Genomic DNA, 27,358 nt, shown 5'->3' on the forward strand with positions numbered 1-27,358 from the left:
GGCTGGGGGTACGTGGCCGTGTGACATCACGCTGAGGGGAGCCGTGGGAGGGTGTGGGCCCCCAGCTCCAGGAATTGGTACACAGCAGCTAGAGTGGTTCTTCTCTTTCTAGGAAACGTGTAGCAGAGGAAGAGCCCTCAACCAGTGCAGTTGTCCCTGTAGCCAAGAAAAAACCCAGCCGAGGTTTTGGGGACTTCAGCTCATGGTAGCAGCAGGTCTGTCACTCTGGATCCCTGTAGGGACTCAGGGCTGGGGACCTGTATCCACACCACAGAGTTTTCTGTCCTCCTGACTACAGCTCACTAGAGCTCTTGCTTGTTCCCCTTTCCTGGCCCCTGGGCCTTCCCAACCTTCACTTGGTACAGTGGCCTGGCCCTGTTTCCAGGCCTGAGCCTACCTAGAACCCTCGACCTGGACCACCAGGCGTGGGCTGTGGCCCTTAGACCAGCCTGCAGCACGGGTCTGGGACAGGGAGGAAGGCTGTGTCCTGACTCTGGCCTTCCTCCCTTCCCCACCCCACTTCGGTCATTTTGTCTGAGACTGTTTACTCAGTGTATCACCTGGGACCTGGTTAGAAACAGAGTCTCAGACTTCGGATCTTCTGATCGGGAGACTCTGGGGGCAGGGTTCGGCATCCAAACCTTGGGGGGCCCCTGCTGCCGGTGGCTTGAGGATGCTAGACTAGAGCCTTGACATCAGTTTCTAAAACCTCTTCTGCTGCCTTATACCTGGGCTTACTGAGGCCCACCCAACAAGGACCATGGGTGGTCACAGCTATGTTCTCCCGAGGGCCACACCCAGGACTGCCCACCTCTCCGGCTCAGGACAGGACCAGGACCACACATGGGAGAAGCCAGCCAGCGCCTGCTGTTACCAATGGATGTGCCAAAGGCCGCAGAGAGCTGGTGTGCCCCCTGGCCCCCTGCCTCCCCACATGCTCACTTGACCCCCAGCCCTAGCACCAGAGCTTCTAGGCCAGCCTCACCAGCGTTTCCAGACTTAAAAACCCCTTAACTCTATTTTTCTATAAATGTCTTTTAAAAAACATACTTGCTTGCCTGCCCACCCTTTTTTTTTCATTCCATAGCCTGTGCCAGCCTGGTTTCCATGCTTCTGACCTTGACACGGCTACCTCGGCCTTCCCAAAGTGCCTCTGCAGAAGGGTGGGGACAGCTGCCACCTCCCACTGTCTGTCTCCTTTGGCCCCAAGGCTGTCCACTCCTCACACCCACTCCTAAGGCCTATGGTCTAAAGGTCAGCACAGGCCACCACTCTTTCCAGCTTGTCCTTGGTTCTTCCCCTCACCCAAACTTCAAATTCCAGAACATGCTGGGGGGCTCTTCTTTTTCCATCTCTGATGCTGAACCCCAGGTCTAAGCCCCTTATCTCTCACCTGCATCTGTTCAAGCCCCTTGTGCATATCCACACAGGTCATATCTGTGTCACCCGCCTAAAGCTCATCAGCCTGTGGTCATCCTACTTCAGGCCTGCCACCAGCTTTCCTCTGTGCTGAGAACAAGGCTGAGCCCCACAGGCACCCTGTGCCTCTGCAATCCTTTGCCTGTGACCATAGCTGGAACCAGGGACCTGGGCTCTAGGGAGTGACCTCTCAGCCTCTGCCTTTGGCCCTCATCCCTCTTCATGACCTCCTCACCACTACCCTCCCAATTAGTGAAGGGCTTACACTCCAGTGTTTGTGCCTGAAATGTATTCCAAGAGTCTGGTTCACCCAGGAGGAGAGGGCTGGATGCAGTGACAGCCATGTAAACGCACTTGCAGGCCACTGACTAGTCGCTTGTGGACTCCGGGTACGTGGGGGTGAAGAGGGAGTCCCAGAGGGCTCCTAACCCCTCAGCGTTCAGGAGGGGTGAGCTCAAGTTAGGCGTTCTCGGGCTACGTGCACAAGCCCAACTGGTAGGAGCCCGGTGACACAGAGCTCTAGGAGACAGTGAGCCGCATGGCCCCATATGGGACCGGAGCCGCAGCAGGGAAAGCTCTGTTGCCTTATGCCTGGACTCACTGAGGCCCACCCAGCAAGGACCATGGGTAGTCACAGCCACATTCCCCTGTGGCCCACACCCAGGACTACCTGCCTCTCCACCTCAAGGAACAGGAGGACCCCACATGGGAGAAGCCATGGACAATGAGAACTGTGTGAATCCAGGGCCCCCAGTGCCCACAACAGGAGGTGCTACTGGGAAGGACACATCTGACATTGGAAGCTTTATTTTTGAACCTCACACGGACACAGAGGACAGAGGGCTGGACGCAGAGGCTGAAGGAGGCTTGTGCACGTGAGCTTGACAGTCCTGCTCCAAGGGGCAAACCTTCGGGCTGTTGTCCATTGGTCCGTCCCTCCAGCTGCACCCAGTGACCACATGCACCTGGCCCAAGGCATGGCCAGGCCACTCTGGGCTGCAGATCCACCCAAGAGCCTTTGACAAATGAGGGTTTACATTTCTGTAGGTCATTTTGGAACTTAGTTTTCTAGGTATTAAAACCACTTGGATTTTTTAAGTACCTGGTGAAGTCATCAGGTAAATTAAAGGACTTTTGAAAAAAGATTCCCATTTCTGATTTCGCGTAATATCTGACAGATGCCATCAAGAATAAGCGTTAAGGTATAAAAATACTATATATATATGTATATATAAAACAGCAACAAAACTAAACCACACTTTTAGAGTAGATGTGCTGTGCCAGAGAACACCACATAGTTTAAATGCATTTATGATCCTGGCATCACTTCCCAAACTTCAAGGAAAAAAATATTTTAAATAATTTAAATAAAAGTCACAGGATATTTACTGTTTAGGAATTTAAAAGGGTGGAACAGGGGCGCCTGGGTGGCGCAGTCAGTTAAGCGTCCGACTTCAGCCAGGTCACGATCTCGCGGTCTGTGAGTTCGAGCCCCACGTCAGGCTCTGGGCTGATGGCTCGGAGCCTGGAGCCTGCTTCCGATTCTGTGTCTCCCTCTCTCTGCCCCTCCCCCGTTCATGCTCTGTCTCTCTCTGTCCCAAAAATAAATAAAAAAACGTTGAAAAAAGAAAAAATTAAAAAAAAAAAAAGGGTGGAACATTCCAACACTTTACCAGCACATCTGGTTGTGGTCTTGTGTGTGAATGTCCTTCCCTGAAGTCAGCTCACGGTCTGTTCTTTTGGTTTCAAGAGGAGCTTGGGTTTTTCAGAAGACCAACAAAAAAAGTGGTAAGGGTTTTTGTTGGTATCAATTACCAACAAAATAAAACAAGGCCTCCTAAGACCACTAGTAAAAATGTTTCAATGCCATCACAAAAGACAATACAAAAACCAAAGTGCTCAAATCGAAGGAGCAGTAAACTTGCCCAGAACATATAAAAGCTTTAAATATAAGTTTAGTATATACAAAAATCGGTCAGAAGAACTTGAGAAGATTCTTCAGTTTACGTGGAGATCTTGCGGAGAAGTGCTCGGGAGCCCTGCCCTCAGCACCCCCAGGACCCCCATTTCCCTCATCCTCTTGGAGCCTCAGACACAGCACTGAGGCTCATGGAGGCACCAAGGCAAGAAGGGAGGTGTCCGTTTAGGTGAAGTTTTCAAAGAGGAGTACTCCTCAACGAAGGCGTCTTTCTGTCCTTTCAAAGTTGCCACTAAGGACCAAAGCTGCAGGTGACCATGCTTCACATGCCAGCTCAAGTGCGGCGTCTTCAGGTTTCTGACCGTGGCAATGAGTGTGCCATGCGTGCAGGACTGTGCCCTGGGAGCCTGAAGGCTGTATAGCTGCACATGAACTCAAACACGGGGCTGCTCTGGGACAACCTACATCGGGGGGGGGGGGGGGAGGGCGGGGGGGGCACGCCAGCTCAGGAAGCAGCAGCCTGCTGGAGCACCTGTACACGCAGAGGCCTACGCGGCTGTACAGAGATCTGCCTCCGATACTTGGAGACATGCGTATACACTAGCTCGCACTCCAGTGCCCTCACCCACAGCAAGGCAGCGCCATTTCCCCATGTTCCAAGGCTTAACCCGAGAGATGGTGCCAAAAGGGAAACTAGGTGAGCAGCTGTGCCAAAACCACCCAGGGGGGCCATGGGCTCTGGGGCTCAGGAGGGCTGGAAGGAGGAAAGGGACCTCCCACTGGACTGGAAGCCGTTCTCAGCCTTCCCAGCCAGCTCACATTTGCCACGGGGCTGACCTTGTCTTTCAGACATGGGCCCGGCAGAGAAATCTCTGGGCATGCTGCCCTTCTCTCTCCCTGCCTCCCTGAGCCCTCTCTTCCTGCCCCCACCCCCAGCAATGGGGGCTCAGGGGTCTCCAGCTACACTGGAGGCCCCACCAGACCCCTGGAGCAGCTGGCCAGGCCTAGCAGCTGGAGTCAGGCTCAAACACTGAAAAACAGAACTTATTTGGGAATGATTTTTGACCTCCATGCTCTGAACATTGGCCAAAATTCTGCACAGTGCCCTCTCCCTGCAGAGGCACAGGTGGATGGTTGAGACACAGGACTTAGAAGACTGCCCAGATCCCTTCTGTATCAGTTCAAGGGACAGAACCAGTGGGGCACAGGAGACCCATATTCATTTACAAAGTTTAAATAGGTCTTAGAACTTTAACCTTTCCTGAAAAAAATGTTAAAACAATCTCCCAAATCTCAAGTTTGGAAGTTTATCCTGATCGTTCTGGCCTCTTTCATATGCAAAAGTAATTATTTTTCTTCAAGTACATCAGAGTAGAAAAGGAAATCCGATTTTACTCCGTCCAGTGTGTTAAACTCTAACTCTGTGGACCACCCACCCTCAGCAACTGATGCAGAAGCCCCACTGCCAGGGCCCTGCCGGACTGCAGCCTAAATAGCGTGCCCCTGCAGACCCCTGGAATAGTCTTTGCTAATGCTTGCTTTCTAGATAGGGAAGCTGTTGGCTTAAATAAACAAGATGTTCCATTAGGCATATTTCTCTATTTATAGCTTATCTAAAATGTAATCAGTGGTGTCTTCTGTTTTTGAGCAAAGCTTAAAAAAGAAAAAGGTCCCTTGGCATATAGATTCATTGGCTGCTTCTGGAAGATTCTTAAATGAGCACTATGCCTTAACAGTTCATCTGCAAGAGGAACAGTCCATTTGTAGTTTCACGAATTAGGGGAAAAAAGTGGGCTATAGTAGTACCCTCATTCCAAAAGAGAGGAATGAACTTATTCTCTAAAAAGACCCTAACCCTGTAGTCCACAGAAATTCAGTTTGGTTTTCTATCAAACGTGAAAGAGCACAACCAAACTCTATTGTAAAGGCATAGGTTAAAAGAAGGTATTAACTAGACGGGTAAGTCATCAGTTGGTTAATTCTCTGGAACTTGAGAAGAAAAGGTCATTGAAACATTTCGGAAACAGCCATGTACATGAACAGGACAGAGGCTGAGGGGACACCTTACCACCAGAACAGCTGGGAGAGGCCAGCCTACAAAGTTCAAAGTTCAAGAAATACTGTCATCCAGGATGCTCCTAGGTTTCCGTTACATTTACAGTTTCTTTCACAAAATAGGATTCAGAAGAGAACAAAGTTTTCACTTTACTCCCAACCATTGTCTTTGATCATGTGGGCAAGCTCAATAATAAATTTTCCTTCCTTATATTTCTGACTGCTCTCAAAGGCATGTTCCTTGAAAAAGAAAAAAAAAGTAGAAAGGTCTCAGGGCAGAATCGATTTCACTTTGGCTTCACTGCACGCTTGGTAAAGAAAATAAGTGGATGGTATTAAATCTCCCCAGGTGATCTGTGTGCAGTACTGACCAGGGCTGGGGCGGGGGGGCAGGGTCTGTCTCGGTGACAAGCACACCTAGACCAGGACAGGCCACTCCTACTCGTTGTGAAGTTGCCGATAAACTCACAGGGAAAGGCTAATTCAAATTTGCTATCTGGGAGGCCGAGGAGCCAGAGCCTCCTTGCAGGGACTTTGGGTAAGGGGCAAGTGAAGGCAACTATGCCAAGTGCCCTGGAGGTCATTCAAGACGTCGGAAGAAGAGAAGGCCCTTGGGGGGGCAGTGAGAGTGGAGCGGAACGGGCTGGGGGTGTGTGCAGGCCTCACCAAGCCCATCTCCATGTGTGATTGGGGAATGCAGAGAATAGGAACAATCGGGAATTACAGAAAGAGGGAGAGCAGCTGGCCCTGACCAAGATGACCAGAATCGCTGCAGAAGAGCACATCATGAAGGCAGGTGCCAGCCACACCCAGACACGCCTCTCAGATGCCAGAGCCCAGGGTGGACGTGCACTCAATGGCCACGGGGCACCAGGTGTGCGGGCCAGAGGGACAAATCTGGAAGTTGAAAGGAGGGGTGGGGAAAACGGGAGCAGGGAGTGTGGGGGAGCAGAAGCTGCCCATAGGCCAAACCTCTGATGGGCAGGGGGAGGCCAGGCCTCAGTGGGCACGGCGGAAACTTCTGAGCACCACAGACGGTTCTGCTTGACATCGCTACTGCTAAGTAATGTCAGCAGCCACCGCAGGCCTGGCCAGTCGGCGAGCATCCCCCAGACAGGTGGGACCCTCCCCTCATTCCAGGGGCCCCTCAGGGGCCTAGGTCTGCAGGGTGGGACTGTGAGGCATGGCTGTCACCCCTGCCCTGGGAGCGCAGGTGTGGGCAGGTGTGCCTATGTGATTACGTCTATCTTTAGTTGGCTCAGAATTTCTATTTTAAAACATGGATTGACACTTCCAGGGGGAGGGCTTACTCCTTCGCGAATTTTGTGTCTGTTAGTAATGTGTTTTATCTGGTAATCTGTGCAGTGTCCAAGAGGTTGGAATAGACAGTTACTTACATATTTCCACCCGAGCGTGGTTTTGCAGTTTTCACAGTAGATGTCTGCGACCGCGTGCAGGCCAGTAAGAAGGACCCTCTCCTCAGCGGGGCCACAGCCCACATTCACCCTACAGGGGAGGAGGCAGGAAATCGCTGGAGACCAGAGCATTTCCCCTGGCTCCCGCCTCAGGTGGTTATTTCTCCAGCTAGCTGGTTACCAAAGGCACCAGTGTTTCTTCTTAATGCCCCACCTTCCCGCCCCCTGCCCACCACCACCTTGTATGAGAAGGAACAACTGTTCATTTCCCCAGGAGAATTCCAAGATGGGCCAGGTTCCTAGGGAGGTGACAGTTCTGTGGTGCATAGCGCAGTAAAATTCAAACCCACCACAAATGGGGCACAGACCACACCACATGTGGGAGCTAGTTCCTCAGGTAAGAGCACACTCTTCCCTGAAACTCTGACTGGAGGGTACAATTCTTTAAGATCACTTAAAAACACTTGACCTGGGGTGCTTGAGTGGCTCAGTTGGTTAAGCGTCCAACTTTCGGTTTTGGCTCAGGTCATGATCCCAAGGTTGTGGGATCAAGCCCCATGACAGGCTCCGTGCCGAGTGTAGGGCCTGCTTAAGATTCTCTCTTCTCTCCCTCTCCCTGGCTCTTACGCACCCTCTCGCTCTCAAAATAAAAAAAAATAAAAAGGGGAGCCTGGGTGGCTCAGTTGGTTAAGCATCCGACTTCGGCTCAGGTCATGATCTCCCAGTTCGTGAGTTCAAGCCCTGCGTTAGGCTCTGTGCTGACAGCTCAGAGCCTGGAGCCTGCCTCAGATTCTGTGTTTCCCTCTCTTTCCACCCCTCCCTCACTTGCACTCTCTTTCAAAATTAACATTAAAAAAATTTTTTTAATGAAAATAAAAATAATTTTTAAAAAACCCTCTGGTCATTCTAGCCTTTGAGTAATTGTTTGCACGGATGTACAGAAGCAATAAATGTAATGTGACCATGAACACAGCAGGTCCACAGGCCAACGGCAGTGGTACTCACACAGAATTGAAGAGGTAGGCTCGTCCCTGACTTCCCTGAAAAGACTGCAAAGAAGAAAAAGCTGTCACATAGCTGTTGTGGTAAGATGAAAAGGGATAGTGAGTTTTGCATTTTGGAATAAAGGTGGAGATACTTTTTCAGGTCATGGCCTCAACGTGAGTGGAGGGCCAAGCTGAGGAACGGCTACCACAGGCCTCTGGGGCTCTGGACCCCACACAGGACCCGGGAGTCACAGTGCTCCCAGACCCTGGACAGACATTTCACCGGAGCAAGACCTGTGTGGTAAGCCACTGTGACTTGGGGGCTTTTTGTTACTGTGGTATAACCTAGCTTGAGGCTACCAGTGTTTTGACTGAGTTACATAGCTTTTAGGGGTGCCTGGGTGGCTGAGTCCGTTGGGCAACTGACTCTTGGTTTTGACACAGGTCATGATCTCACAGTTTGTGAGTTTGAGCTCTGCATGGGGGACGGGGAGAGGGGGTGGTGCTGTGCGTTGATAGCACGAAGCCTATTTGGGATTCTCTCTCTCCCTTTCTCTGTCCCTCCCCTACTTGCTCACATGTGTGTTCTCTCTCCCAAAATAAATAAACTTAAAAAAAAAAAAAAAAGAAAGAAATATACAGCTTTCAGATTAAGAAGAGTTTTCAAGTGGTTTTCTAGAATAAGGAATATTACATCATGGCCAATTTAACAAATAATCATCTCATAGGCTTTCCTGCACATCCTTATCAGCCTTCAATTCGGTAGACCAATTTTCCTAATTCTCGCACCTACTCTGCAAATCCTTACTTGTTTAAACAGGGTTTGGATCAGTGATATGGTCAGATCTGAGGTTCGGGTTTAGATAGAAGTCAGACTAGAGTGCGGGCCTACAAACTTCCGTAAACGAGGCCAGCTGATAAATATTTTAGGCTTTGGGGGCCACGCAGCCTCTGTTGCAACTACTCTGGCATGATACATAAATAGACGAACATGGCTGTGATCCAATAATACTTCACAGAAAACAGGTGGTGTGCCAGATGTGGGCCACAGATAAAATCAGAGCCTTCTAACAACTAGACCTGCCTGTACCAGGAATAGCTCCCCTGGACCAAGGCATTGCTTACTAGTGACAAAGATGGCCCCAGAGGCTCGTGAACACCTGTCAAGACAATAATTCTGTCCTCATATGAACTGGATTCTGCTCTACATGGTAACTTACGGACTAACAATGTATGGAAGGAAAAGCAGCAGTTTCCTGTATCACCAGCTGAAATGCAAGGTCTGATGCAGACTGTGTGCTTGGTGCATTTAGGTTCTCAGCATGACTTTCATCCTGAGATACTCAGTTAAGGTCACGGCTGTTTCCACCTAGCAGGTCTCTACTTTCAATGTAATTTAAAAAACAGTCTTTCGGGCTTGTTGAAAGAAGCATCCCAAATTCCTTTTGGCCCACCCCATGATGGAGCCTCCAGCATGCTTCAGAACCAACACCGTGATGATGCCAACAAACACCTATGCCTTCTGAGATGGCATGGCTCAGGGAGGTCACCAAGCCACACAGCCCCATCTGACGGTCACAGAGTGGCTCTGCCTTCCACAAACTCAGACACTGTGACACACACGGAGCCTGCCTTGGAAGGCACCCAAGAAACCAGGAACCGAGGCCCTCGCATTTCTGACTTGAATCTTCTGAATGGACAAAGGAGCCACAGCAGCAAGAGCACAGGAACTCTCTGCCTCGTTTCACGGTGTTTATTTTAGATGATAAACAGAAATGAGACAACCATTCATTATCACCTAGCTAAAACACAAGTAGGCAAGCGATCTTCCTACTGACTAAAGTGTGAAGCTTAAGCAGGGATTCCTGAAAGGCCCAACTTCCTGACTTTGTTTTTGAAGGAGCATGAGGTTCACGTAGCCCAAGAAGGCAAACCTGTGAGGATGGGGGGATGTGGTGGTGACCCGCAAGGATGGGCAGGAGAGAACGGTCACAACTTCCCACCTACTACATTTGAATCGTTTTACGTGTTCACAAGTGGTTGATTATAGACCTCAGATGCTGCTAAAAAAGGGTCCAACTTAATAATAAGGAATTGGGCTGTTCTTTTCTCATCTACCAGGCTGCTCCCGGTCCTACACAGAGTGCCCAGGGCAGCTGCTGTGGCCCTGTTCAGAGTGTCCGTCCTGACGATTTTTCTAAAAGATCCTCTCTTCGGGGCGCCCGGTTGGCTCAGTTGGTTAAACGTCCAACTCTTGATTTCGGCTTAGGTCATGATCTCACAGTTTTGCGTAATCTGTGCTTATAGCACGATAGCACTTACAGCATGATCTGCACTTACATCACAGAACCTGCTTGGCATTCTCGCTCTCAAAATAAATAAAACATAAAAAAAAAAATCCTCTTTCCCCCATTCCTCTATGATAGGCTGTTTTCTCCTTAAGCATTCTGAGTTTTTAAAATTTCTTAATTCCCTTATTATTAAACTCTTCCCACAGATTTGCTAGACTTCCTTTGTTCCTTTGATGTGTTTTGGTTTTACATTAACTTTACTGCTCTGACAAACTAACCTACTCCTCTTGCTTTTTGTGATTTTCTGTCCCTCCAAAACCCACCCACTGCACAAACACCACGACCAACACACTAAGCACACCAACATCACAGTGCAGTCACACTCCACCATGCATGAAACTTTCATCAATGCCGCCCAGGAGTCTCTACACTTCCAGGACACAACAGACCCACAAAGTCACACGATGGTTAAATGTTTGTCTATGAATTAGACATCTGATCATCCTCAGGGGGATCTCATCATTTTCTGGGCACAAACAACTTGCCTTAGAGATCAGCTCATCATGATTGGCCAGGTGGGCTCTGCAGTGGACACAGCTGTACGTTCGGTGACAGTTTGGCAGATAAGCTTGGAAAGTTTTGGATTTTGTCATCTTCACCATCTCGGCAGGGCACTCCTCGCTCAGCTCAGGGCTGGCACCGGAAGAACCGCGGCTCTGCTGGGCTCTCTGACAAAAGAGACACTGAAATATGCATGCAAGAGCCGTTGTTGTTCGGAGGGCGTGTGGCACTGTCCACACAGCTGGGACGAGAGAAAAATGTCACAACCTGTCAATGAATCAAGACAAAGTAGTGGGTTATGGAGGGAACAAAATACGTCAAGGAGGCACGTTCAGGAGGTATGTGTTTTGAGGAATAGGGTGGGGGGGCCAGAACTGGAAGATCTAATTCTTTAATATTATACATAAAGAATACTAATACCTCGGGGCACCTAGGTGGCTCGGTCAGTTAAGCTTCTGACTTCGGCTTAGGTCATGATCTCATGGTTTGTGGGTTCAAGTCCCATGTCAGGCTCTATGCTAACAGCTCAGAGCCTGGAGCCTGCTTTAGATTCTATATCTCCCTCTCTCTGCCCTTCCTCTGCTCATGCTCTGTCTCAAAATGAATAAAAATTAAAAAAAAAAATTACATGAGTCCAGAAATAAACCCTTGTGTAGGGTCAAATGATTTTAAACAAGGGTGCTATGATTCATTAGGGAAAGGGCAGTTTTTTCAGCAAGTGGTTCTGGGAAAACTAGATACTCACATGCAAAAGAATGAAGTTAGACCCTTATTTAACACCGCATACAAAAACTGACTCAAAAAATGGATGCCTGGGTGGCATAGTCGGTTAAGTGTCTTTGGTTTGGGTCATGATCTTATGGTTCTCGAGTTTAAGGCCTGCATTGGGCTCCCTGCTGTCAGCATGGGGCCCACTTCAAATCCTCTGTCACCACCCCCCCACACACACATCTCCCCTACTTGCTGCTTCTCAAAACAACAGTGAAAAAAATTAACTCAGGATGGATCAAAGACCTAAATGTATGAATGGAAACTATAAAACTCCTAGAAGAAAATATAGGGGAAAACGCTTACAATATTGATGTGGCTTGATTTCTTGAAAAGGACAGTAAAAGCTCAGAAAAATATTTAGATTTATAGAAGGTAAAGTGGGAGAAAAATGGGGCAGAGCACCTGTAGAACACCAAGAAAAGGAAATAAAGGTCTTAGAAGTATCCAGAAGGAGAGGGAAAACTACCTTTCAACAGAACAACTTCCCAAGTAAAATAACAGAATCCAGAGGGTAGTCAGGAAAGGTAACTTTAAGGTCCTGAAAGATAATATCTGGCTATTCCAGAGTTCTATATCCAGTGAAAATATCTTTCAAGAATTCCAGAATGACATTTTCAGAAAACTATAAAGGTTGACTTCAGCAAAATACCACTAAAGGAAGTACAAGGATGTGTGTGCTTCAGACAGAAGAAAAACAATACTACCTAAACGTCAGAGTCTAAAAAAAGGAATGGTGAATAAAGAAGATGGTAAATAGGTGAGTAAAAGAACAGCAGTGTTGTTTTGTACAGCTTTAAAAAGATAGGACGGTAGGTGCGCCTGGGTGGCTCAGTCGGCTGAGCATCCAACTCTTGATTTCAGCTTAAGTCATAATCTCAGTTGTAGGATCAAGCCCCAAATCAAGCTAAATGGTAGTTTAAGGTTTCAGACTGGATAGAAGACAAAATTCATCTAAGATGCAATTTACAAGAGACATATATTTTTTTAAGTTATTTATTTTGAAAGAGAGTGCAAGTGGGGGAGGGGCAGAGAAAGAGACACAGAGAGAGACTCAGAATCCGAAGCAGGCTCCAGGCTCAGAGCTGTCAGCACAGAGCCTGACGTGGGGCTCGAACTCACAAACTGTGAGATCATGACCCGAGCTGAAGTCAGACACTTAACTGACTGAGCCACCCTGGCGCCCCTACAAGAGACATATCTTAAAATAAGGACACAGAATGGTTGAAAGATGAAGCTAGAACCTGGGTGATGGCAACACAGACATACAGTTTATAATTATTTGCTAACAATATATTTGTTTTATGTATTAAAAAAAATTTTTTTTAATGTTTAGAGAGAGAGAGGGAGACAGAGAGACAGAGCATGAGTGGGTGAGGGGCAGAGAAAGGAAGACACAGAATCCAAAGCAGGCTCAAGGCTCTGAACTGCCAGCACAAAGCCTGACACGGGGCTCGAACCCATGAACTGTGAGATAATGACCTGAGCGAAGTCAGGTCCTTAAGCCACTCATGTGCCCCTGTTTTGTGTATTTATTATATGCATGTGATTCACAATAAAGTAGCTAAAACAGCAAAAGGACAGGGCACCTGGCTGACTCAGTCTGTAGAGCATGCAACTCTTGATCTTAGGGTTGTGGGATCCAGCCCTGTGTTGGGTGTAGAGATTACTTAAAAAAAAAATAAAGCAGTAAAACCTGAAATCATTGTTGCACTATATGCCAACTAACTTGGAAGTAAATTAAAAAAATAAAAATTAAAAAAAAGTGTAAATCTGACTACTTAATAACATAGCCTCAAAATATATAAATCAAACATTTATAGAACCGTAAGGAGAAACAGATAAATCTTTAATCACAGTAGGATTACTGATTATAGTATATAAAGCATAAACATGGTATACTTATTACATATGTATAGTACACTTAATATACAGCATATATAGTATAAATATACTATTTTATTCTTTTCAGTGACTGGCAGAGCAAACACAAATGAATACAGACACAGAAGATGTGCATGATGTGAGGGACCAACTAGACATAAAAGACATGGAGAAAACTGTATCTAAGAACTTCAGAATCCACATTCATTTAAAGCACACAAACATTCAGAAAAGTCAAACACACAAGTCTCAACCAACTTCCAAGGATTGAAAACACAATATATTCTCTGACCACAAAACACTAAATTTAGATATCAATAAGAAAATACCACAAGAGAAAATTTTCATATGCTTAGAAATTCAGAAATGTACTACTTTCTACACAAATAAATGGAAAGATATTCTGTGCTCATGGACTGGAAGAATATTGTTAAAATGCTCATACTACCCAAAGCAATCCATAGATTCAATGCAATCCCAAACAAAATACCAATGGCATTTTTCAGAGAACTAGAACAAAGAATCCTAAAATTTGTATAAAACCACAAAAGATCCCGAACAGCCAAAGCAATCTTGAAAAAGAAGAACAAAGTTGGAGGATCACAGTCCTTAATTTCAAACTATACTACAAATGAACAGTAATCAAAACAGTATGGTACTGGCACAAAAACAGACACATAGGGGTGCCTGGGTGGCTCAGTCGGTTTAGCTTCCCACTTCAGTTCAGGTGTGATATCGCAGTTCATGAGTTCGAGCCCCACGTTGGGCTCTGTGCTGACAGCTCAGAGCCTGGAGCCTGCTTCAGATTCTGTATCTCCCTCTCTCCCTGCCCCTCCCCTGCTCACATTCTCTCTCTCAAAAATGAACATTAAAAAGATTAAATTTAAAAATATAGATTAAAAAATACAAAAAATAAATAAATAAAAACAGACACACAGATCAATGGAATGAATCAAGAGCCCAGAAAAAAACCTCACACACACAGTCAATTAATTTATGACAAGGGAGGCAAGAATATACAATAAATGGTCTTTGGGAAAACTGTAGGCAGCTACATGCAAAAAAATGAAACTGGATCACTGTCTTACATCATACACAAAAATAAATTCAAAATGGATTAAAGACTTGAATGTAAGACCAGAAAACAACAGACTCTTCGAAGAAACCAGGGACAGTAAGCTTTTTAACATCATTCTTAGCAAAATGTATTTTGGACCAGTCTCCTTAGGCAAGGGCAATAAAAGTTAAAATAAACAAATAGGATTACATCAAACTGGAAAGCTTTTCCACAGCAAAGGAAACCATCAACAAAAGGCCACCCAGGCAATGGGAGAAGATATCTACAAATCATACATCTGATAAAGGGTTAATAACCAAAATATATAAAGGACTTACACAACTTAAAAATAAACAACCTGATTAAAAATGGGCAGGAGAGGGGGGCGCCTTGGTGGCTCAGTCAGTTAAACATCCGACTTCGGCTCAGGTCATGATCTCATTGTAAGTTTGAGCCCTGCATCAGGCTCTGTGCTGACAGCTCAGAGCCTGGCCTGCTTCAGGTTCTGTGTCTCTCTCTCTGTACCTCCCCTGCTCATGCTCTGTCACTCTGTCTCTCTCTCAAAAAAGAAATAAACATTTAAAACATTAAAAAAACATGGGCAAAGAGGGCACTTGGCTGGCTCAGTCGGTGGAGCATGCAACTCTTCATCTCAGGGTCATGAGTTTGAGTCCCATGCTGATTATGGAGCCTACTTAAAAAAATGGGCAGAGGACGTTAATAGACATTCTTCAAAAGAAGACATACAAATGGCCACCAGACACGTGAAAAGCTACTCAACATCACTCACTCATCATCAGGGAAATACAAATCAAAACTATAAGAAGCTATCACCTCACCCCTGTCAGACTGGCTATTATCAACAAGACAAAAAATTAACAAGTGTTGGTGAGGATGTGGAGAAAAGGGAAGCAATGGAAGCAGCCCAATTGTCCATCGACAGATGAATGGATAAAGAAGATGTGGTGTATATACACAATGGAATACTACACAGCCATAAAAAGAATAAAATCTTACCATCTCACCATGAAATCTTACATGGATCAACATCAACAGTACTACACTAGGTGAAATAAGTCAGACAGAGAAAGACCAATACCATACAATCTCACTTATATCTAAACAAAAAAACAAAAGAAGAAACAAAAACAGACTCACAGATCCAGAAAACAAATGGTTGGTTACCAGAGGGGGCAGGCATTGGGGGAATGGGCAAAACAGGTCAAGGGGATTAAGAGGTAGGAACCTCCACTTAGAAAATAAAGATGTCATGGGGATGTAATGTACAGATAGAGAATATAGTCAGTAATTCTGTAATAACTTTGAATGGGGACAGAGGATAGCTAGATTTATGGTGGGGATCATTTCATAATATATAAAATTATCCAGTCCATATGATTTACACCTGAAGCCACTAAGATATTTATTGTATGTCAATTATACTGATTTTTTTTTAAAAGTATAATCCAAAGAGAAAAAAAAGGAACATATTTCTTTACACCCATGGGTCTAAGGACAATGAAAATTAGAAGATATTTTGAATTAAACAATAAGTACTTCCTAGTATTTACAAGGAAACATAAAATTTTCTAGAAGGTAGATTAGAAAATAAGACAGGTGGAATTAATGAGCTACACACCCATCTTTCAGATGTTAGAAAAGTGACAGAGAAACCTAAAGAAAATATATGGAAATAGTAAAAAATTCAATGCAACAGACAAGAAAAACATGGATATACAAGGATCAATGAAGCCAAAAGTTTGTTGTCAGAAAGACTAATAAAACTGATAAAGCTTTGTTCCAATGATTGGAGGGAAGGTGGGGAGTGGGGGAGAGATCAGATCAAAGCAATAACCTGGCAGAAATAGAAATGGAATATCACTTTCTTTGAGATTTATGGATGTTGTGATCAATTTAATATATTTGAAAATGCAAACCACACACATAAATTCCTGGAAGAAATACAACTGAAAAATAGGACTCAGGAAGAAAAGAGCAAACCTGAATTCAGATCTGATTAACATTAGTGAAATCAAAGTGAACACAGCTAGCTTAACTTGATACTAAACCTTGACCAGGGCAGTGAAAGAATAAAATTCACTATAATTTTCTTCTCATAAGCCAAAATGCAAACATCCTAAATCATACTACCAAACAGAATCAAATACTATTTTAAAAGGATAATAAAATACAATTAGGTTGACTTTATCACAAGAATACAAAATCATTTAACGTTAGAAAATTTAGTTAATAAAATGTACTGCCTATGGTTCCCTCAATCTGTTTATCTCAATAGATGCAGAGAAAGCATTTGACAAAATTTAACATCCATTAGCAATTTTAACATTCCATGAAGACTAAGGGACATCAGGGAACTTCCTTATCTGTTAATTTTATTGGTATCTGTTATAGATAGATTTTATAGATATCTGTTAAGATACCTATAAAGATGAAACAACCCACAGTGAACATCATGTTCAATGGTCAGACTTAGAAAACATTCTTTTTGAGATCAGGAATGAACCTCCATATCACCACTTTCATTCAGCACTTCCAGAAATCCCAGCCAGCTGGGGAAGGCAAGGCAAGAAGGCATAAAGATTAGAATGGAAAATATACACTTCTACAACAGTGTAACAACACAAAGTAAGAATAAATTCAAAGATCTGAAACACCTTTACAGAAAATAGTATACAACTTTGAGAGACAATGAGGAATATCTTAATAAATGGAGAGATACACCAAGATCAGGACTGGAAGATATTATAAACATATGAATTCTCCTCAAAGTAATTTTTATTATTTTCAAAGTTGTATTTATTTTGAGAGCGCACACACACATGCAAGCGGGGAAGGGGCAGAGGGAGGGGTGGAGAGAATCCCAAGCAGGCTCAGTGCTGTCAGCGCAGAGCCCAAAGTGGGGCTTGATCCCACGAACCAGGAGATCATGACCTGGGCCAAAGCCAAGAGTTGGATGCTCAATCTACTAAGCCACCCAGGCCATAGGCACCCCTATTTTTTTTTTTTTAATTAAGTAGGCTTCACACCCAGCACAGAGCCCAGTGCGGGGCTTAAACTCACGACCCTGAGATCAAGACCTGAGTGAAGATCAAGAGTCAGATGCCTAACCGACTGAGCCATCCAGATGCCCCAAAGTAATTTTTAAATTAAATCCAATTCAAATAAAAATCGAGGAAGATGTGTTGAGGGGTGTGTGTGTGTGTGTGTGTGTGTGTGTGTGTGTGTGTGTGTGTGCGTGCACACACATATGCAAGCCAGGGAGCCAGCAAGAGAGATGTAATTTTAAAACTTCTCCTAGAAGTGCCTGTAGGGGAGGGAAAAGTTTTCTCAACCCTCTTGGGGTCCCTGGCTGGGTCTAAAAATTAAACTGGCAAAAACAGATTAGCAGGAGAAAAGCACACAAATTTTATTGAATGCTTACATGTACCTGGGAGCCTTCACAGAAGAATGAAGACCCAAAGAAGTAGCGGAGCAGGGAGCTTTTCTACGTTTTAGACAAAGAAACCACTTATTTGTGAAGAACTGACAAGGCAGAGGGGTTCGGGCTAGGGGCAGACCATGGTGAAGAAATAATTAGGAAGGTGGGGTAGGTTTAACAAGGTTTGTTTACACAGAATTCTTTGCCCCAAATTCCTGGTCTCTGGTGGTAAGAATTTCCATTCTCTTGGTACAGAAGGGCACCTTTCACATGGGAGTTTAATGACCTGTTTCAGGGAATAAAGGCAAAGGGGGAGGTCAGAGTGACCTTCCTCCTCCTGCCATTTTCTCAAATTCCTCCAGCTTAAGATATTCAATATGGTGACATATTTTAGGGTAGTACACCCTGAGCCCCATCATGTCAAAGGTCAAATAGTGAAGACAAGGAGCTCCTGGGTGGCTCAGCAGGTTGAGGGTCTGACTTCAGCTCAGGTCATGATCTTTCAGTTCATGAGTTTGAGCCCCGTGTTGAGCTCTGTGCTGACAGCCCACTTCAGATCCTATGTCCCCCTTTCTCTCTGCCTCTCCCCTGTTCGTGCTCTTGCTGCTCTCTCTCAAAAATAAATATTAAAAAAAAAAAAAGCTTAAAACTAGTGAGGACACTTGGACCCTCTTAAAGAGCATAAAGGAAGCATGTACTCTACCGGAGTCTGCCAGAGAGCAAGTCCTACCATTTTCTTCCTTCCTTTCTTCTTTTTTTAATGTTTATTTTTGAGTGCGAGACACAGGGTGTGAGTGGGAGAGGGGCAGAGAGAGAGACACACACAGTCTTGAAGTGGGCTCCAGGCTCTGAGCCACCCAGTTGCCCCAAGTCCTGCCATTTTCCATGGTCATCAAGGCACAGGACAGGAAAACAGGTCAATATGACCCGAAAGAGAGCCCAGAAACAGACCTATTCATAGATGAACACCAGATATAGCAAAGTGGTATTACACCTCACTGAGAAAGAGAGGTTTCCAAAAATGGTGCTGGACATTACAGATACCCATCTACAGGAAAAGAAAAAGCTGGATCCTATTTTATACCATAAACAAAAATTAATGGTTCATCCCATTTCCCAACAGAGAAACTCAACTACAAGAATATTGTGGGGGCACCTGGGTGCTCAGTTGGTTAAGCGTCTGACTCTTGATTTAGGCTCAGGTCACGATCTCACAGTTTGTGAGACTGAGCCCCTTGTCCGGTTCTGTACTGACAGCGTGGAGCCTGCTTGTGATTCTCTTTCTCCCTCTCTGTCTGCCCCTCCCCTGCTTGTGCCCTCCCGCACTCGCTCGCTCTTGCTCTCAAAATAAATAAAAAATAAACATTAAATAAAAAAAGAATATTGTGAAGGAAATTTCCACACAAGAAACACACATCCACACCTACACATCTATCCTCCAAAATGAAGCTCCATTTCTTTCTCCAAAATATGGTCTTCTCAACCAAGTGTAAAGGTAGTTCTGAAGAAGTCTGATTATATGAGATATTCCAGATCAGTGATTCCTCAAACTTTCACTTTTTCACGATATCACATTAGTCCCAATACATTTTATCAGGTTTTTTCGGTTGCCCCAAACTACTGGACACTCTATGAATTTGAACCCTGGCATCCCTTCCATCTTTGAGGGAGGTCACAGAGGTGAGTGTCAATTCAGATACCACCTGCACCGGCCCAGCTCCATCTCCTGTGTCCCCACCCAATGTCCCACACTGGCCACATAGACGAAGTCGATCCAAACACACACACATGCCCCACCCATCAGTAATGACGAATAAGGAAGGAATGAACCTGTTCTGACTTATTTTTTTTAAGTAGGCTCCACACCTGAACTCACAACCCTGAGATCAAGAGTCACATGCTCTACCAACTAAGCCAGCCAGGTGCTTCCTGACTTTATTTCTTACCGAACTCATGTTGAATCTGTTTCAATATCTTCACCTGAGTTTTCTCTTTTTATTGAAAGGAGGCTTAAGTTTTGTCCCTTCTTTCCTTTCTTCAGACTCCCTCTGATTCTAAAAGATGCCAAAAGCACACAGTGAAGAGGCCAAGAAACAGGAATCTCAGATTATTCACAAGCTAGCTGGTCAGGTATTTGGAGTCTTGTCCCTTTAGTGGCCGAAACACTGTTCCCCATGACTGGAGAACTACAGAAACTGCCCTCCAGCCTTGAAACAAGTGATTTCAGGGCGACTGGCTGGCTCAGTGGGCAGAGCATGTGACTCTTTGATCTCGGGGTCATGAGTTTGAGCCCCACGTCAGGGGGTAGAGTTTACCTGAAAACAAAAAAGTGATTTCACTTTTATTCATAAGAACGGAGGAAACCTCTCACTTTTAGCTCGCGTGCAATTCCCTCTGTATGGGACAACACCTTTCAAAGTGGCAAATTGCCAAGGGTTTTCTGTTTATTTTCTGCTCGATGGCATGGATGTGTGCCATTCCACTGCGAGCCTCCACTGGACGGCCCCCGCCCCAGGTGTCCTCTACCTGAGGAGCTGCCAGCGTCCAGAAGGTCTGCCTCTGTGGAACGGCCCTGTCACCTTTACTGAGCCTTGTCCATGCTCAGCACTCATGGCCAACCTTTGAAAGGCAGGAGTGTGGGGGTGCCTGGGTGGTTCAGTTGGTTGAGTGTCTGACTTCGGCTCAGGTCATGATCTCACAATTCGTGGGTTCGAGCCCCACATCAGGCTCTGTGCTGACAGCTTAGAGCCTGCAGCCTGCTTCAGATTCTGTGTCTCCCTCTCTCTCTGCCCCTCCCCCGCTCATGCTCTGTCTCAAAAATAAATAAAGCATTTTAAAAATTTTATTAAAAAAAAAAAAAAGCAGGAGTGTGTCTCATACACACACATTTTACCATTTTGTCCTGACCTCCACCCCTGTCACCATCCCTTCAAAGGGTGTCCTGGCAGAGAAACAGCCAGGCCTGGATTCATGGTCACTGAGGGGTATGTCACACTGTTTTCAGTTGGCTTTTAAACTGGATATCCAGGGGTGCCTGGGTGGCTCAGCTGGTTAAGCATCCAACTTAGGCTCAGGTCATGATCTCATGGTTCATGAATTTGAGACCTGCATTGGGCTCTCTGCTCTCAGCACAGAGCCCACTACAGATCTTCTGTACCCACCCTCCTTTCCCCTTGTGTGTTCACTCTCTCTCAAAAATAAACGTTAAAGTAAATAAATAAAAAGTAAATAAGCTGGATATCCACTGTGGCACTGGGGAAATCATGGGCAAGTTTTCAGGCAACCAGTGTACAAATGGGCTTTTTACAACCAGATCTACTGGCAAGTTAAGAACCACCGTGAAGTAACTAAAAGGCAAATGCATTCAGTGAATCACGTTTACTACAGGACATTGTGTTTCCCTTGGGTTTGGAGGGCAGCAACCATCCCCCCAAAAGGTATTTGTGCAGGGTAATTTCTTAGAGCAAAAACAATATTCTGGATTTCAGAAATTTCTCTCCTAAAATAATCATGTATAATTATTTTAAGAGAATGTGAATCAGGCCCATGTCCATATGGTGCCATTATCACACTTCTAAAGACAAAAACACTGAGAAATAAAGCCCCAACCAAGCAGCTCTGACATTTACAGGATGGACTGGAGGCTGCCCGAGGGCCGCAGGCTCCTTTCCCCACACCTGGGGATACCCATCCTTTCTACTACCCGTGCCACCATGTTACCTCCCAGTATTACCGCTCCTGGCACATAAGCTCCAGTCCCAACCCACCACTTCCCCTGTGAGGAGGAAGGGAGGCACCAGGCAGAGAAAGCATTCAGCTAGAGTTCATGGTGAAAGTGGAACCCCAGATGGGTGGCAGGGACATCAACATCCATCACAGAAAAGGAAACACAGGGGCTCTGAAGAGACTCCCAGCCCAAACCAGCACTATTTTAAGCTGTTGATTTCATGAGAATCAGAGAACTGGCAGCAACCCTAAAAGATGGGGGGGGGGGGGGGTTCTTATTAGTCCCACTGAGCAGATATGGAAACTGAGGCCCAGAGAGGTTAACCAATCTGCCAAGGTTACACAGCTAGTAAGCTGTGGATTCCAAGCCATAGTCCAAGCCCTGGACCCCTGTCCCTGAAGACACATGAACAGGTGTGAACTTCACTCATCGCTGCAAATTAAAGGCAGTCCGGTATGTCTTACAACCCAGCAGGTGGGCAAAAATTTTTTTAAAAGATACCACCAGGGCACCTGGCTGGCTCAGTCAGAAGAGCATGCGACTCGATCTCAGGGTCGTGAGTTCAAGCCCCATGTGGGATGTTGAGATTATTTAAATAAATAAAACTTAAAAAGTTGATACCACCACTGCTGAGGGCTTGTTGTAGCCACCTGGTAACACCTATCAGTACTCCTGGGCACACCCCCCTAGACCTCAGGCCCATCTGGGGCATTTTACCTCCAGACTGACATGCACATGTGCAAATAACTGGATAAAGGTTGTTACAATATTTTCAACAATAACAAAACATTAGAAACCATCTCAAGTCTAACCAAAGGAGAAGGGTAAATGCGCTGATAAACATTTCCAAGGCTGGACCTCAGCTGGGGGTAGGAAGGATGGGGGAAGGCAACTTCCCTTACACTATACTTTTTGGGAACTTTTGATTTTTGACACCAAATGTATGTACTCACTGTTCAAACACACACACACAGCACGTGCATGGAAAGGCCTGGAAGGATTCACATCAATGGGCAATAGCATGAGTCTAGTTTGCCTTTGGCAGAACCAGCTTCCCTTCATACAGTCTTCCTTCTTACTTGAATTACAGGATGAAATGCTTTCCTCCACATTTCAGGAACTGCAGGCCTGGTGATCAGTGGACCCACTGGGAAAGATGAGAAGACTCCTTCAGTCCTACCGCCTATCTGGCTGCCCCCAAATAAAGCCCCCTTGGCCCTCTAGCCTCCCCCAGGCTCTGCGTCTCTGGGGGATCTGGGAAGGGGTGTCTGGGCTCTTTCAACACCCATTGGCTAGGCGCCTCTGCTCTCCAAGCTCCAGTCCTCACTTCTCCTCCCTCCTGCCTCAAGTCCTGCCTCCATCATCTGTCTCCCACCAGACTACTGATTAATGTGCTCGCACTGAGCCCTTCTTTTCCAACAACTTGGAATACCTTCTTTTTTATTTCACCCACTGGTAACAAAGTTCCCCAGAGCCAGGGCGTTGGGACACATCCTAGCAGAGGCTACTGGTTTCCTTGCTATCAACAAGGGGGAAAGGCCAAGGCACTATCCACACACCACTGCCCTTCTCACTTGAAAGGGTGGGCTCTAGACCCAAATGCCAACGGAAGTGGGAGGACAGAGAGTATGAATCTTAACCTGTAATTATTTAATTGCATACTAAAACGAACATAATGGGGGGTAGGGTGCCTGAGTGGCTCAGTCAGTTATGCGCTCGACTTCGGCTCAGGTCATGATCTCGCAGTTCGTGAGTTCGAGCCCCAGCATGGGACTCTGCGCTACCAGCACAGAGCCTGCTTGGATCCTCTGTCTCCCTCTCTCTCTCTGCCCCTCCCTCCCCCAAATAAATAAACTTTAAAAAAAGTGTTAAAAAGAACATAATCGAACATTTGATGCCCTGTGTTGGGGCAAGAGACAGAAAAACTAGAGATGCAAAGAGCAATTAGAAGTGGGCCAGTGCTCAGGGGTGAGAGTGTGGCACCATGAGGGAGCCAGCAGGTGAGGTCTGGAAAGAAACAGGCTGCCAGGCGGTGGTATGGGGCAGGGGGGAACCAAAGGTACAAGAGGGCTCAATTCAGACTACGCCACATATTTGGTGGCCGTGGAACCTCAAGCCAAGCTGTTACCTTATCTGTGGGTAAACTGCGATTCACAAGGAGGTCCAGAGAATTACACAAGATGTCATGTCATTGCTACAGTATGACAGAGGGTTGGCAAGGGTGTCTCCACACCTCATAAGCCCCAAGGGAATCTGGTCCTGATTGTGAGGCTCTGCAGGTGACAGATTAAGGGGCCCTTTCTTGGGTGTGGACGACAGTGGGCTGGGTCCAGGATTTCCATTTTACTATCACCAGCAGGCAGCCTTCCCAGGTGCCCCAGGGTGTCTATCACAGGAGGAATGGTGACTGCTTTTCTGAATCCAACTGGCATTATCCTCCCCAGAACCCTCAGCCCTTGGGTCTTGGCTGTTCAGAACTTTCTCCAACCTCCCCTGAGATCCTCCTGACAAAATTTCCACCCCCTAGAGGTTTTGCTGATTAGCAGATCTAACATACAATCAAATGAATCTCAAATGAAGAGCATCAGAGAATGGTTTGAAAGCACTTCTATTGCTGTTTTTTTTTTTTCAGTGTTCATATTTTCTACAACTGTAGGTAAGTTGTTAGTGAAGTTACTTCCGGTATCTTAGATCTAACAGAACATGTGGAAAAGGCAAAATCAAAGACCCAGCAGGTAGAGAACAGATGTCATCACACAGTCAGACAAGCCCTTACAAATTGAAAGGGACAGCAATAAATAGCCACAATGGGCTTAGTTAACAATAGGGGTTTCCTTGCTTATCTGTGTTTTAATCAGGGCTCCAAGGGTAACAGAATTTGTGTTATTAGGGGCGCCTGGGTGGCGCAGTCGTTAAGCGTCCGACTTCAGCCAGGTCACGATCTCGTGGTCCGTGAGTTCGAGCCCCGCGTCGGGCTCTGGGCTGATGGCTCAGAGCCTGGAGCCTGTTTCCGATTCTGTGTCTCCCTCTCTCTCTGCCCCTCCCCCGTTCATGCTCTGTCTCTCTCTGTCCCAAAAATAAATAAACGTTGAAAAAAAAAAAAAAGAATTTGTGTTATTAAAGTTTAGCATAGTAGCTTCTTGAAATGCCAATTTTATATCTTCCTGGCATTAAATCCACCCAGGCAGAGTCTATTGGCAATCTGACCTTGGCATTTAAAGCATTTCCAGCAGCTGAGTATTGGTTTTGCCAGCTTTGCGCATTGGAACAGCTCTGAAGTGGTTATAGGGCCACTTCATATAGGGCTGACGTGGTTATACATGCTACCGAATAACTAAGAATACTGCTTCTTCATATTCTAGTTTTCATTTATCAGTTTCCGAGGGTTTGGAAAAATGCAGTAAAACTCTATTGGCAGTCCCATTCCCTCTCCCAGCTCATCCCTGCCCCTCAGCATAGCAGTCCTTGTGAAACTTAGAGACAAGACAATGGGCAGGAATCAAAGAATAGGCATTACAGGAACACTGCTCCCAATATAAAGGGCTTTACACATTTCAGTGCTTCAAAACCGGAAAGATCTAATGTCTGGACTTCAGTTACAAGGGTGTATCCATGTCAGTTGTTCATTCTGGCAAATGCACCACAGCATTGTAGGATAGTAACAATGGGGAACACTGGGTGTGGGGCATATTGGGGCTGTCTGTACTATCTTTGCAACTTTTATGGAAATCTAAAGTTATTCCATAACAAAAAGTTTGTTTAAAAAGCAAAGGCTATTGGGGCACCTGGCTGGCTCAGTCAGCGGAGCATGCAACTCTTGATCTTGGGATTGTGAGTTTGAGCCCCATGTTGGGTACAGAGATTCCTTAAAGATGAAATCTTTGAGGCCACTATTCAGATTGGTAATTAAGATCAGTTTTTGTTTTTGTTTTTTTTTATGTGCCCAATACAGGCCAGACCCTGTGCTGTAGGTCCATGGTAGGATATGATTTTGCCCCCGTGCTACCGTGGAGAGGTTCCTAGGAGAAGGAAACACTCTAACCCTGGGAGGTCTAAGAGTCTAGGAGAGCCCTCAGTATTAGCATTCCTCAATTATGCCACTACTGCCACCCAAGAGCTCAGGGCCAGAAGTAGGGGAGAACAAGTGCAGGATTACTAAATTCAAAACCAGCATCAAACACAGCTCCTGGCATGGAGCAGGGACTCAGCAAACCTTTGTCACACCTACTAGATGGGAGCAGAGGTTGGAGGGTGCATGGGTGTGGGAGAGGGGCAGCTGGCTCAGATGAAACACCTGAAAGTGTTCCCTAGAGGAGGTAAGCCTCCTCTTGAGGCTTGGGTAGGAGTTTAGGAGTGAGGTGGGTGGAAAGAAGAATATTCTTGGCAAAAGAAACAACAGGTCAAAGTGTGTACGTTCTGACTACAAAGAAGAAAAAATGCAAGTGAACAGAAAAAGCTTGGGGGTGGGAAAACTGGGGTCTTCCAAAGTCATTATCTACCCAAAATGAAATTACAGCTCCCCCACCCCCACCCCTCCCTCCTGGAACATAGCGCATTATTTGGACATCAAAGATGTCAGAGGCAGGCCTGGGGGAGGGGGACCCTACTTAGCAGGTTTCCCAAGCTAAGGCTTTTGCAAGCTCTGCTTTAGTAAAATCCGAGTGCCACAAGCGGGGAACTGATACGGAGGACAATTCATTTTAGTCACGATCTTTATGTGGGCAACTTGAAAACACCCCCTCCCCTTTAATAAACATTCCTAGGAGACCTCTTTTATCCTCATTTCCCTCACCAGTCACAACATTTTTTTTTTTTTTTAAGAGGGACAAGCCTATTACACACCAGGCATCTAGTTCATTCCGTTAATTTTTTCGTGGCCGAAGTGGGAAGGAGACGGGGGGGGGGGGGGGAGAGACAAGGGGACAAAATCAAAGATTAGGCTTTGTGGTCTGTTCCAACACGGAGCCAAATAGCAAATTAAAACATCCACAGGTGCAGCCCGCTCGCGCCCCGCCCGCCAGCCCGGACGCCCAACAGGTGCCTCCGGGCCCCGCCCGAAGCCGCAGGTCGCCACAAAGTAGCCGCCCGCTCAACAGCGTCCAGGCCCGCCCGTACTCACGGCCGCTCGGCGGTCCGCGCCCCGGCCCGCAGCGCCCATCCGGCCCGGGCCCCGGTCAGCGCGGGCTCGGCTCTCAGGCGGCCCCGGCGCTGCCCGGGACGCGCTGCGGCCGTTGGCGCCTCGGCAGGGCGCGAGGCATCCTCCCGCCGCCGCCCCGCGGGCCGCCTGCCCTTTGTTTTGGAGCCACGGCCCGGCCGCGCCGCCGTTAACGGCCTCGGAACGCAGCGCCGGCCAATCAGCGCGCTGCAGCGCCCGCGCCCCGCCCCGCGCCGCGCGTTCCCGCCCCGCGCGCTCGGCGCCCGGGAGCTCGATCAGCTCGCGCCCGGCCGGGCTGGACGGGGGCGCACGTGCCGCGGGGCGCGACGCACTCCCATTGGCCGGCCTAACGAGAACGGCCTCGGAGCCAGCCTATGAGGATTGCAAAGTTTAGGGGGCGGGGCCGCGCCGGGCGAGGCGAGGCGGGGCGCGGGGCGGACTCAAAGAAGACCTCAGCGCGCAAGCGCGGGCTGGCCTGGACCCGGGCGCTCGGTCTCCCCGTTCGCCTGGAACGGCCGAGGGGACGCTGGGCCCAGGGCTTCCAGGACCGAAGCAGGGCGCACGGGTTGGTCACGAGCGGGACCCGGGCTTCCCTGCCTGGACCACTCAGAGACTCGGTCCCCACAATATGGGGTCCTCCACTCCGACCACCCGCCCTGAACTCTCCAAGCCACTCTACTTGA

General features: G+C 46.8%; 2 protein-coding genes across 8 annotated transcripts in view; one reads left to right on the forward strand and one right to left on the reverse strand.

The window, feature by feature from the left end:
• The window catches only part of PPIL2 (peptidylprolyl isomerase like 2), a 31,413-nt gene extending 28,849 nt beyond the window's left edge, over window positions 1-2,564 (forward strand). Inside the window, exons 20-21 of one of the 4 annotated variants that reach the window (XM_086682360.1) lie at window positions 113-215; window positions 790-2,564. In XM_086682360.1, coding sequence (XP_086538486.1) covers window positions 113-209 — 97 coding nt within the window. In that variant the 3' untranslated portion in view covers window positions 210-215; window positions 790-2,564. Of the gene's footprint in view, window positions 1-112 lie in introns of all 4 variants that reach the window. The other 3 variants (XM_086682361.1, XM_086682362.1, XM_025933265.2) reach the window with 3 other exon arrangements.
• On the reverse strand, window positions 2,211-26,841 carry YPEL1 (yippee like 1). Of its 4 annotated transcripts, XM_086682364.1 has the most exons (6): window positions 26,640-26,841; window positions 22,600-22,667; window positions 10,630-10,912; window positions 7,813-7,856; window positions 6,790-6,898; window positions 2,211-2,435 (listed from the first exon to the last, which is right to left on the reverse strand). In XM_086682364.1, exons 3-6 carry the CDS (start codon window positions 10,744-10,746, stop codon window positions 2,238-2,240), a joined length of 468 nt encoding a protein of 155 aa, XP_086538490.1. In that variant the 5' UTR covers window positions 10,747-10,912; window positions 22,600-22,667; window positions 26,640-26,841; the 3' UTR covers window positions 2,211-2,237. The 4 variants fall into 4 exon arrangements, with proteins under 4 accessions (XP_086538490.1, XP_086538489.1, XP_086538491.1 ...); XM_086682363.1 differs by lacking the exon at window positions 22,600-22,667; XM_086682365.1 differs by lacking the exons at window positions 22,600-22,667; window positions 26,640-26,841 and adding an exon at window positions 22,474-22,489.
• Window positions 26,842-27,358: the final 517 nt, after the last annotated feature.

The sequence above is a fragment of the Puma concolor genome, chromosome D3 (genome assembly GCF_028749965.1).
Source record: "Puma concolor isolate L17-30 chromosome D3, mPumCon1.1.hap2, whole genome shotgun sequence".
Taxonomy (NCBI): Eukaryota; Metazoa; Chordata; class Mammalia; order Carnivora; family Felidae; genus Puma; species Puma concolor.